Source organism: Helicoverpa zea, chromosome 4 (genome assembly GCF_022581195.2).
Source record: "Helicoverpa zea isolate HzStark_Cry1AcR chromosome 4, ilHelZeax1.1, whole genome shotgun sequence".
Lineage (NCBI taxonomy): Eukaryota > Metazoa > Arthropoda > Insecta > Lepidoptera > Noctuidae > Helicoverpa > Helicoverpa zea.
Genome location: NC_061455.1, coordinates 10338932 through 10351675, shown reverse-complemented (window position 1 = coordinate 10351675; position 12744 = coordinate 10338932). Strand labels below are relative to the sequence as shown.

General features: G+C 36.3%; 1 protein-coding gene across 2 annotated transcripts in view; it reads right to left on the bottom strand.

Moving 5' to 3' along the window:
- Positions 1-2300: 2300 nt before the first annotated feature.
- LOC124629533 (facilitated trehalose transporter Tret1-like) overlaps positions 2301-12744 on the bottom strand; it is a 114087-nt gene continuing 103643 nt past the window's right edge. For both annotated transcript variants that reach the window (XM_047162954.1, XM_047162953.1), the window contains exon 7: positions 2301-2879. In XM_047162954.1, the coding sequence (XP_047018910.1) occupies positions 2658-2879 (222 nt within the window). In that variant the 3' untranslated portion in view covers positions 2301-2657. The remainder of the gene's footprint in view (positions 2880-12744) is intronic.

Here is a 12744-nt window from a genome sequence, read left to right as displayed (position 1 = left end):
GTTAAAGTTGAATTTAATTTATTTTATGGCAGTTTTGGTTGCGTTTACCGTGATTTTAAGCTGATATATGGCTTAAAAAAAGTTTCTTGAGCAAACACTGATAACTCCATTTTACATACAGAAACAACATTTTGTTTTACATGAATTCATTCGTCATTATTCCCCGTAACTATTTACAACTTAAGCATTGTTTTTAATATTGAATGAAAGTTCAAAATCAAACAAATAAATCAAAGAAAATTGAATAATACCTAGGAAATGAACGTCAACGATGTCAAAATTCATCATACTCCAATTAGACAGACGAAAGCTCGTTTCTAAATCACAGCCTAATACTAGGTCTGACTGCACTGCACAGCTAATCACAGTTCAACCGTTCAATTTTAAGCTCCAGTCATTTGCATTTCGAGCTAAACCGGGCTTAAACTATGTCATCGCAATTACGTTACATTGTGTGAAAAATGTGGGACATCTCAGCTTGTGTTTCGTCTAAGATTACAAGACAGTGTGTGAGACGACGAAATAAACTGGCTTTATTTTTGTTGTGTATCAGATTAAGGCAGAAGATTGATGTGTCACAGTCTAGGTGTTTACAGTGCTACAATTTATTCAGTGGTCCCGAGATAGTTTGTGTGTCACTTGCCTAATTCTAACTTTGTTGGATAGCTGGCAGGTAATATAGGAGAACTAAGTTCTATGTTAGTGCTTTATTTTCTCAGCAATCATCCTTTATTGATGTATTAACTTAATCAACTGATATACTCGTATGTCGTAAAGTAATACGTTCTCGCTTTCAGCTGTGGTTATATGATGTTTCTCCTCCTAAGTTTATATGTCCCGGGCGTATACATACCTTTGTTTTTTCCTTGTATGTGTGTTCCTAAAACTTGCATACCTTCAACCACACAACAGCCAACACTCTATCACAGCCCGTCTTCCGATCCAAACCCACTTACAATTTATTTCTGTTGGCAGTGCTGCCTAAATCGGGGCCGTCGATGCACGGCTTGAAGCGCCGGTACCGACCCGGCATGAAGCTAAAAGTGGAATGCATCAGCCGCCACTCGCTACCAGCTGCCAACCTGTCTTTCTTCATCAACAACGATGCGGTAAGTACTTGATCGTGACGTGTTACGTATGTTTATGGCAATTTCGACTTTATGTGGTAGGCAATTGAGTTTGTTTTTAATTTGTAGGGTAGGAAAATGGCGTAATACGTAAGAAAGGGTGTGCTCATTAGTCTACATAACATATAAGCATGTCTATGAAGAAATGAAATTGGAGAAGAAAACCAAAGTTAAAGGTTTCGTACATCGATAGTTGAAGGCTTTATAAAATACAAATGAACACAAACATCTTCCCCGATTCTGAAAACTTAATCCTGCTTGGGCGACTATAATGGCGTCCACGGCCGATTTCGGCCACGGCGGCTGTTCTCATTTAAGGATATCAGCCAGCTGCGCAGGACATATTATAGTGCACGAGCATTTGCGCAGACACAGGTGCACTCACTATTCCTTCACTCTCATAACCCGATGGGACGGCAATCCGGCACGACCGGAAAGAGATCAGGCGCAGGACCGACATTTACGTGCTCTCCGATGCACGGGTGAATCAATCACCAACTTCCAGACTACGGGCTGCTTTGTGAAAGTTCAAGAAAACCCACAAAGCGATTTCGGCCCGACCCGGGAATCGAACCCGAGACCTCGAGAACAGCAGCCACGCTTGCGACCACTAGACCAACGAGGCAGTCAAAAGCGGGGGCGACTACGTACTACATAGCTTAACACATTTCGATTATATTCGTCCTTAATGATATAGTTTTGTACATATAACATGTAATTTTCACCCTTGCAGTCTGCTTCGTGCAAACGTTGTTAACAAATTTTAAACCCTAATTTATGTACCGTGAACTAACACAAAAATTATTTAAATTAAAACGTATCTCCTGCATGCAGGTAAACAGTTAGCCAAAAATAAAAAGGGTGGGATTACAGAATTCCCACAAGCTCAAACATACGGAATCGTTATGAAAATGTTTGACTTTTTAACGAGCTTCCTAAACGAGCTTTTTGAAACTAGTTGGGTACTACGAGTTGATAAGCGGTCGCGGTACAAATTTTAGGTCACCTAAAACGTTTTCAAACAACTTGTTAAAACTCACTATGTACACAAAAATATTCCCTTGTTGAATATAATTGATAGAAACGTACTTTCTGTTTGTTAAGCTAACGGTCCTTCCAAAGGTTAAGTGCTTATTACTATGCACAGAATTACGTTGAATAAAAACAAAAAAGAACGTTGTACATCATGTTTATTAACTTAAAATGTTAAAGTACATGATATGGCTCGTAAGCACCCACGCGCCACTTAAAAAGGTATTTCCATTACAATAACAAGGGAACACACGACTCCAACAATGTTTCATAAACCTACATCGAGATTTATTTGTTCCATTTAATTGAAACAATATTTTCGTTCATAACTTTTAATTATTTTAATAACAACAAAAGCTACTTCAAATTATTTCATACCAAAGGAACACTCAAGCATCCATTCAGATCTCAATTAATTTCAATCCAATTAATATTTCGCTAACCACAAACAAGTTCACATGGGAACTTTAAAATCTAATCAAGCGTTTAGTTTGGACATTATTTTCCTCGTAAATCCACTTCGATTTGTTCGGCAGTTTTCCCCTTTGTTTCTGGCAAGAAAACCAGGCTAACAAAAGCGCCCAGGAGGTTGATGCCAGCAAAACAATAAACTACAGAGTGAGTTCCCAACAAGTTCGCCAGGCCAGTAAAAGAGGCCAAGTTGAGGAACAACATGAACCAAGCGTGTGTGACTAGACAACCCATTACTTTTGCTCGGATCTGTAATAAAAAGAAACATATTAGAATTTGCTGATTTACAGTGAAACAAGTTTTAACTTGGACCCTTATTTCGTTCAGATGTTACAACGTGAGTGAGTTCTTTCACATTTCATTATACAAGTAGGATTGACTTGCATTTTTCTGATTATCAATTCATTATGAATCAAAATGAAAGGTAACAACTTTTTAGTTCAAGTTATCAATTCACCAACAGTTTCGGTCTGGTTTTCACTAACTTTATTATCGGAGTTACTGAAATTATGAGTGTATTCGAAGTTTGTGAGTTGAAGTGTTGTGTACTAGATAATTGGGTACATAGACCAATCAGTTGCTTTTCAATTTGTTTGTCTGGGTTCTTGGTATACCATTATGTGCCATTTTTTGAGTCTACAATAATGAGAACAGTAGCTACATGATGTGATCAACTGACATACATGCTTTTTAACCACAAATAATGTAGGTATGTAATGCAGAGTTGAATAGGAACATGCATTTTTAAATAATCACAAATTACTGTCGTTCTGAAAGCTGTGTGTTATGTTAGGCTATGTACATATGTGTATGTATATTTTTTATCTTTTGATAACATATTCTTTTTATTCAGGCACAGAAAGTAATTCTTTCGGGGCGGCCATTTAAAATGATGTAGGTACTTGGCTGAGTTCGGTATCAAATGATAGATCAGATCTTCAATGACCTACTTGTGGCAACAAATGCTTAAAATCATGCCTTATTTATTGAAGTTATTCAGTAAACAAAAAATACTACATAGCATACGCACGTATAAACATAATTTCACCTATGCATTGACGCAATTACATGCCGTGTCATCAGATCATAAACATACAACACCAACATAATACGTCCGTCTATGACGTTAATATGCTCAATTAATTACGTCGTAATGTCATAGTCATAACTATTATACCGACACTTCAGTCGGTCGGCTAATTTGTAAGCTTACTAGTTACCGATTTGATTGACCCTAATCGACATAGTAGGCTAAATAGTAGGTCGGATGACGTTAGCGTTATGCGCTTATTTTGGCTAAAATTAGGGGTAGTTATTAATGATAATGTTTGAAATCACGTTTGAAGTTCTTATTGTCGATCGACGAAGAATCTGTATACGTCAAATTACAAGTTGGTAACTGTATTATTTAGAATCACCAAAAAAAGACATAGCGTACTTTAAACTCCCATTTACTTCCAAAATTAAAAAAAAAAAAAACAATTTACTGTGGCCTCTAAAAGCTTTTAGTATACATGCGGTTTTTATTGACTGAAAAGAAAAACAATACACAGGAACAAGCAATAAAATCAATTACGCAAACCTCTGCTAATCCTAACACAAATCCTAAAAATAGGCCGGAAAAATCCTCAAAAAAAGGCTCATAGTGGTCAGTCAAAAAAAATTCGTTCGACACGAGCAACGCTTTTTTAGGCATACACCGATACGTAACCAAACCCCTTTTGTGAGTTAAAACATTAAGCCGACGTATATTGATGACTCTTTCAAGGGTGTACCTATATTTACTGTTAGATAAAAGTGGCCAGAGCTGAAAGCGTTTTTTTTTGTTATTACAAATTGGGACGGTTCATAAAGTAACGAGTTTCACGGTATTATATGTCATTACCATTATGATTTTTAATGAGTGTGCTCTTTACTTTTTTACAGTGTCACTTCTAATTTGCGTTTTTTATGGTGCTGATATTTATTTAAGAGTAAAACTGAACATCTCTGTATTAAAATACCTATATTCAGACCTTCCTATCCTCTTAGAAATAAAAATATGAAAGTGAGCGGACATGACTCCACTTCACGTCACGTCGCTACGTCATCCATCCCGGCATGTCATATTCGTGTGTGCATCGGACACTATCCAATTTTAAATTTAGAACACCTACTGCGAAAAACTGTGAATACCTACTCGTAGTATATGACCCAAGCCCTATAATCAACTGTAAAAATTAAGTACCTACATAAACCGAGAGTCAAGAAACTTACATACATACATATGTCAAACTCAAACTAAAGCATGTATCCTATTTATTTAAGCTTGGTTTGCATTAATGTACACTAAATATATTTAAAACATGATAAACATCACAAACAATAAAATTAATGTTGAATAAAATGCGCCAAAATGACAAGATAATTTTAAATTACCTATTTGATTTAAAACTTAACAATAAATTAATTATGGTAATTTCAGCCAATAGTTACATGCATATCGGGTCACACATCGAATAAAGTTGCTTTTATTCACAAATTCAATATAAAACATCGTTATCGGTGATCCATCATTAATTTGTACGTAGACGTAACTATTCAGTGATTTGTGATAGGTATTGAAACTTGATCTAAAAGCCATTATCGCAAAAGATAGTGTCATGTTAGAGAAAGTTCAACGTTTCTTTAATCTTCAGACTAATTTTGATCGAAAAGAGCTCAAAAATAGTTTGACTAAGTATTGTTTGTATTTACTTTAGAAAATTATATTTCTAGTCTCCAAATTGATTGTTAGAAATCTGTCAACGAACTTAGTATATTAATAGTCTTTTCTATATTTGCAATACTATTTCTTCAAACAATATTATAATATTAATGTGCCTTGAGCGATATTTGAGATTTTGGATTCATAAATATTGTCTAATTTTTTCTCACATATTTTCTGAAATTGAACATCTGAACAATGACAATAAATGGCATTCGTTCCAATTTCAGTCTATAGTTTATTCTGTATACAAACAGCACCAATTTAAAGAAAAAATAATACCTGAGAAGAAACGAAAGGCCATCAAACAATAAGTTAAATCCAATCTTTTACTACGTGATTCCCAAAAAACAAGATGGCGCAGAAAGCATGTAATTTAAAATTCGGCGTCGTTTCGCCGGCCGCCATTTTACGATAGATAGAAAAAGCATTCGAAACTAGAGCAGTTCTAAATTCAAATTCCCTGGAGCAGACATGTAAATCGCCTAGAACTCTGCCGGTGTAGTTTTGAAATCTAATTAGGTGCAAACTTTGCTTGGCCCGATTATAGCAATGCGTTTAAGTTATGTATTGTTATTATTAGTTATTATATTGATCTTTGTTATTGTTAAAAAACCTTTGAAAAATATGAGGCTTTATTGTATGAAGCAATTTTTTATTTCCTTTTCTTATTTTAACCACTTACCTATACCTATTACTATTTCTAAATATTATACACTAGGTATTAATATCCGTAACAAAAAATATTACACAACGTTGAAAACTTAACCTGTAAAATCACGATAAATAAGCCTTGCATTAAACGGACTAATTAAGAGCTAAATTCATAATATAAATTCAACGTATAATTTTAAAAATTACTTTGTTTACCCATAAAATAAACCTCAGCAAAGCTGTGAAACACCGCTGACTTAAAGTATGGCTTACATTATACGGAAACTGAAAATATAGGTGCAACAACTAAACGCTCACCCGTCTAAAATTTTCATTCGTGATGAATTTACGGTCAAAACTTTTAAGAAAGAACATACCTAAATACTACATTCTATTTGGATAATAAGTATTAAGAATAATAATACCATCAATCGTAAAATGCAAATATAAAGTTCTAGTTAAAACAATATTTTATAATGTTCCATTTTCAAATCCATTTTGACAGATAGCTGGCAGCTATAAGCAACATTTTTTATACTTTAACCCTTTAATGCAACTTTATTTATGTCGACGTCTGTAATTCTGTGGACCTTGTGGCTCGATGTAACATGAAACTGGCCACTTACAATGGAGATTACAGAAGTGTAGTACTTAATAATGATGAGCCAATTGATTTTGATTCGAAGATTGAGGACTATTAGACAAAGAAGTTCTTTCTTATTTATCCATATATTATGTATTATTATAGCTGCTTATTGTGATACAACTAGACACACCAATCAAGTTATAAAAACTACTTTCCTTTTTTGATAATTTGATCAAAAGAATCTGATATTTTCTTGAAACTTATATTATACCAAACACACAACAAAAGACGTACAATTTAACCAGTTTTACCCGGGACTTACGCTAAATAGTACTATTTAAGTTTAGTGCGTACCACTGCGCTCATAGGAGCAACATTGCATATTATTATGCATACATGTTTCGTGTAATTATTACATAAAACGTGGTGCATACGGAAATATTCAACTCTAGCTTTTAATTTTGGAAACTAGCGCACAAACACGCTCGTGCACTCACACCCACCACACACCCACACATGCTCACACACATATACACAGTCACACACGCGCACATTTACATTCATGCACGCACACATACACACACTCACACACGTGCACACATACACACTCACACACGCGCACATTTACACGCGCACACATACTCACACATTTACACCACGCATACACTCCAATGTATACAATTATACTCTACCCTAAAATTAAAACTACATATTGTATACTATAAAATATATACTATAGTATGTACTTGCCTTGTTTTTACCGTGTACTATTCAAAAAATCCTATGTTTAGTTTAGTTTATCGTAGTGATGAAGGAGACTAGTCTCCACGACACAGGGAATCCTAGTGTGGAGGCTAGTGTTCTAACTTTCTTTGTAACCACTATATTGAAACAATAAAGTATTATTATTATTTCTAGTTATTATTAAAATATCTCACATCTATGTGTGGCTTGAGATTGCACGGGCCGAAGCCAAGTGCTTTTAGGTAAGTGGGTTGAACAAAATTATGAATTTAAAAATTTACGTGTTAATCTGCATGTATTTAGGATAACTGCCTTTTGGAGAAGAAGATAGGTAGATGGACTGATGTTTAATGAATTAAGACTGTTGTGTAATGTTTTTGGGATGACTCCTGTGCTGGATAGTACGATGGGGATAGTTTTGGTGTGTGTGATATTCCACTGCGTTTTGAGCTCTATAGATAAATCTGTGTACTTCGCTATTTTCTCGGTGTGTGTGCTAGTGAGATTATGGGTGTTGCATATAGCTATGTCTATTATGTACACAAATTTATTTTGTTTATCTACCATAAGTATGTCTGGTCTATTGTTATAAATGGTTTTATCGGTGATTATGGTTCTATCCCAGTACAATTTGAATTTATCGTTTTCTAATACTGCTTGTGGTTTGTATTTGTAGTAGGCTACTTTGTCTGTAATTAGTTTTGTTTGGATTGCTAGTGATTGATGGATTATTGCAGCTACTTGGTCATGGCGGTGTTTGTAGTCTGTTTGGGCTATGGCTCTACACGCACCCGTGCTGTGCTGGATGGTCTCGGACGCGCCATGACATCGTCTGCAGGAGTCGTTGTAGTTGGGTCGGCGTATAATAAACTTTTGGTAGTTGGCTGTGTCAATGACCTGATCCTGGATGGCGATCATAAATCCCTCCGTCTCAGGGAAGAGTTCACCTCGCTGTAGCCACGCGTTCGATGCTTTCATATCGACATGAGGTTGCTGCAAGTCGAGGCGATGTCTTCCGTGAAGGGATTTACGCTCCCAAGCTACTATTTTGTCTGCTTTGCTGGTGATATGTTCATTGGTTTGTGGGTCAGTGCTGTGTAAATTAAGTGGAGTAATTTTTTTATCTGTTTGGGTGATGATTTTGTGAAGAGGTGATTGAAGGGCTTTCTGTGTGAAAAACTTTCTTAAGCTGGTTATTTGTTTGTTGTGTAAATTTTCTATATCTATAAGACCGCGGCCTCCTTCGTCTCGCGGTAGGGTGAGTCTTTGAACACAGGATCGTGGGTGGTGTTTTCTGTTCTTCGTTAGGGTAGTGTTTATAGAGCGCTGTAGTTTAGTAAGATCAGATTTGGACCAATTTATAATGCCGAAAGAGTAGGTAAGTAGAGGAATAGCAAACGAATTTATGGATTTTATTAAATTACGCGACGTCAGTTGCGATTTTACCAGCGTGTTCAGTCTGTGTCTGTATTTAGTGATTATTTTGTTTTTTGTGTGTTTTTGATTAATTTGGTGTGATTGTTCAAAGCCTAAGTATTTGTATGTGTCATTTTGTGATAAGGGTTCTATTGTTTTGCCAGAGTCTAATACATATGGGTTTCTATCAACATCTTTTCCATTTCGTAAAGTAAATGTTTTACATTTGTCAATACCGAATAACATGTTTATATCATCAGAAAAAGTTTGAGTAAGATCTGCTAGTGAGTGAAGTCCTGATATAGTATTGCTATAGAGTTTGATATCGTCCATAAACATTAAATGGGTCAGCTGATAGTTATCCTGTGTTTCATTATTTTTAATTATAAGGCCATTGTCAGAAGAGTTCAAAAGGTTAGATAGAGGGTTTAAAGCTAGGCAAAACCAAAGAGGGCTTAAAGCGTCTCCTTGATAAATTCCTCGTTTTATGGGTATGGGATCTGTTTCTATTGATTTTCCTACTCTAAGTTTAGTATTCCAATGTTTCATGGACTGTGTCAAAAAATGAATTATTTCGGGATGAATTTTGTAATGTTTTAATATGTATAATAGCCAGCTATGGGGAACAGAGTCAAAAGCTTTTTGATAATCTATATACATGGTGCAGATATCATTTTTTAATTTAACATTGTGTTTCATGGCAATGGCGTCTATTGTTAATTGCTCTTTACACCCCTGGCTATATTTACGGCACCCTTTTTGCTCCTCTGCTAGGATATTGTTCTGTACGGTGTGTTTGTATATGATTTCTGCGATACAGCCGGTAGTTAACTTGTAAATAGTTTGTAGACAAGTTATGGGCCTGTATTTGGCTGGATTTGTATAGTCGGAGTCTTTAGGGAGCATGTAGGTTAGGCCTTGCGTGATAAATTCTGGGATATTTTCTGGATATTTTATGAAATCATTGATGTGATTATAGATAGAGGGGTGTAGAGAAGTTAATTTCTTATAGTAATAGTTGTGGATGTGATCAGTACCAGGACTTTTCCAGTTATGTGCTTTATTGATGACGTTAGCGAAGACCTCTAATGGAATTGCGGTAAATTCCATATCTGTTACGGTTCCTAAATAGTTTTTATCGTTTTCTATCCATCTAGCAGTTTGATTATGTTCTGATGCATTCGACCAAATGTTTGACCAAAAGGCGTGTAGTTGTTCGGGGTTAGGATTGGGTCTGTCGACTGTCTGTTGTCTATTTTGTGTATTTGTCGTGTCTGTGGTTAGTGTTCTATAAAACTGTCTCTCGTTGTTTGTAAATTGTACATTTTGGTCTTTACGTTTAGTGCAATTGAAATATCTGCGACGCCTACTTGTTACGGCGGAGAGTTTCTGTTTTAGGCTATCCATAAATTGTTCGTTTGTTATGTTGGGTTCTTCGTAACTAGAGTGTGTTCTGTATTTGTGTTTGATTCTATCAATGTGTGTAATTAGTCTTAGGTGCCTGTTTCCGTTGATGTATTGTGTCATTCTTCCTATGTCTTTGCGTATTTTTTCTATTTTTATATCTAGTCGTTTTAGCCACTTTGGTCTTCGGTCTACTACTGTGTTGCGCTGTGGAGACGTTTGTGTAGGTGTTTGTGGAGATGTTGTTTGCTCTTTAAGTTTAGTTCCATTACAAACTGCTGCGGTATAGGCAGCGCAATAGATAAGTGTTTGAGTTTTCAGAAAGTTGTCTTCTTTAGATGCGTACTTTGGTAAAACATTGTTATTTAAATATGTAATTATGTGTGCAAATTTCTTTGATGTTTTCTGTTTTGGTATAAAAGGTCTATTTGTGGGGTCTGATAATAAATATTTGTTGTAGGTTTCTTCAAATAGCTTTTCTATTTTGGTGTCTAGAGATTCATCTACAAACATAGTACTTATCGTTTCTTCGGTTACTGTATCTAACTGTGGGAGTGCACTATCAATTGTTATTGGGATATCTGTTTGATTTAAGCCATTACTACTACGAAAGTTGATAGGTTGGGTATTTATAGTTGAGTTGCTCATTATTGTGTCGTCATATGTATCTAGTGTGGGCCGAATGTTGAGGAAATCCCTAACTTGTCGTTTTAATTCTTCTAATCTATCATCAGAGATAAGCCTATTATTTATAATTACTCTACGCTGATCAGCAATACGCTGTTCAGAGACATGTGCGATACAGGAGAATCGTTGTGTTATGATTGTGTGCAGTTGTTTTCTGTAAGCTGTTCTATTTGTTTCTAAATGGGTTATTTTAAAATATTCTGTTATTATTGCCTCATTGATATCGTCAGTCCATCTTAAACGACCAGTTGTGTTTATGGGTTGTTGTGATTCAGCTACGAAAGGTTGTGTAAGTGCTAGTGTAGTGTCACTGATACTTTGTAGACTAATTTGTACCTCATTTTTTATAGACTCTAACGTGGTTTCAGGAAGTAATTTATTTCGTAAAATTGCGCGTTTCTGATCTCCTAAACGTTGTTTTGATACTGGTATCTCGGGAAATTTTTGTGTGAATTTAATATATAGTGGGTCTAAGTAACCGCGGATTTTAGTATCTAAATCGGTAACTTGAAGGTAAGTGCGCCAGATGAACTCATTCATCTCTCTTGTCCATCTCAATCGCGCGCGAGCTTGGCCAGTGGTGGGTACAGGATTGTCGGCTACTGCCTCCTGCACAACATCCATGGCTGCAGAAGTTATAGAACTAGGTGGGGAATTAGAAGAAGAATCAGTATTATAGTTTAAACAAGAAAGCGGAGAAGAAGGGAGTGAAGGGAATAGAGATACAGAAGAAGATGGTCTGCTGTAACCTTGTTCGGGTGACCCGGTAGGAGCCCGCTGACTCAACTCACTACCACCGATGGTTCGTATGCTGGAGCGCCCAGCATCGGCTCCAGGCGCGCCCCGGCGATCGCCCCCGGGCAGCGATCCTATACGTAATTTTCTTTGTGCTCTAGTCTCCATTTTGTCGATGGGTTACTATTGCCACGTTAGCCGCCCAGTAATATTATTTTTGCGTTGCCCGCCCCCCACGTGATCTGGTGTTCGATCGGGACGTGTGGTTAGGTTTCAGGGGGCTTATTATTATTATTTTATTGGTATTCTCTTTTTGTCTCCCTTTGAAGGGGTAATGAAAATCTAACCACACGGGCCGTGGCCAAGCGTGATTAGGGGATTAAGTTATTGAATATGTAGATGAAACGGAAGATGTAGTTAAAAATTTTCTTGTTATTCGGCAGGTGTTTAGTAGGACAGCTTTCTGTATGGTTTGGGATACGTGTTGTGGGATCTGTAAAATGTCAAGACTGCGTTTTAGGCTTTTTGGCACAACCCCCGTTGATGAAATGACTATTGGGACAATGTGGATGGTTAGCGCTTGCCATTGGCGTTTTAATTCTATTGCTAGATCTTGGTATTTGGTCAGTTTATCAGATATTGTGGATTGTACGTTATGTGTATTTGGGATGGCTATGTCGATAAGGTAGGCAATTCTATTGATTTTATCATATAATGTGATGTCAGGTCTATTAAAATGTATGGTTTTGTCAGTGATGATGGTTCTGTCCCAATAAAGTCTGTGGTTATTGTTCTCGAATATTGTGTTTGGTTTGTACTTGTAATAGGCTATTTTTTTGTCAATGAATTTAAGTTTATGAGCGAGATGCTGGTGGACTATTGATGCTACTTGATCATGACGGTGTTTATAATCTGTTTGCGCCAGAGATCTGCAGGCAGACGTAATGTGTTGAATGGTTTCAGGGGATGAGTGGCAGTGTCGGCATGCATCTGTGGGGAGGTTACGGACTCGCATTATGTGTTTTTGGTAATTGCGGGTATCGATGACCTGGTCTTGTATTATTAAAAATAAAAACTTCGCGACACGTGAGAATGTCATAAAAGTTCCTTTTGTTGCAATTTTTAATCGAAATGGAATGTTC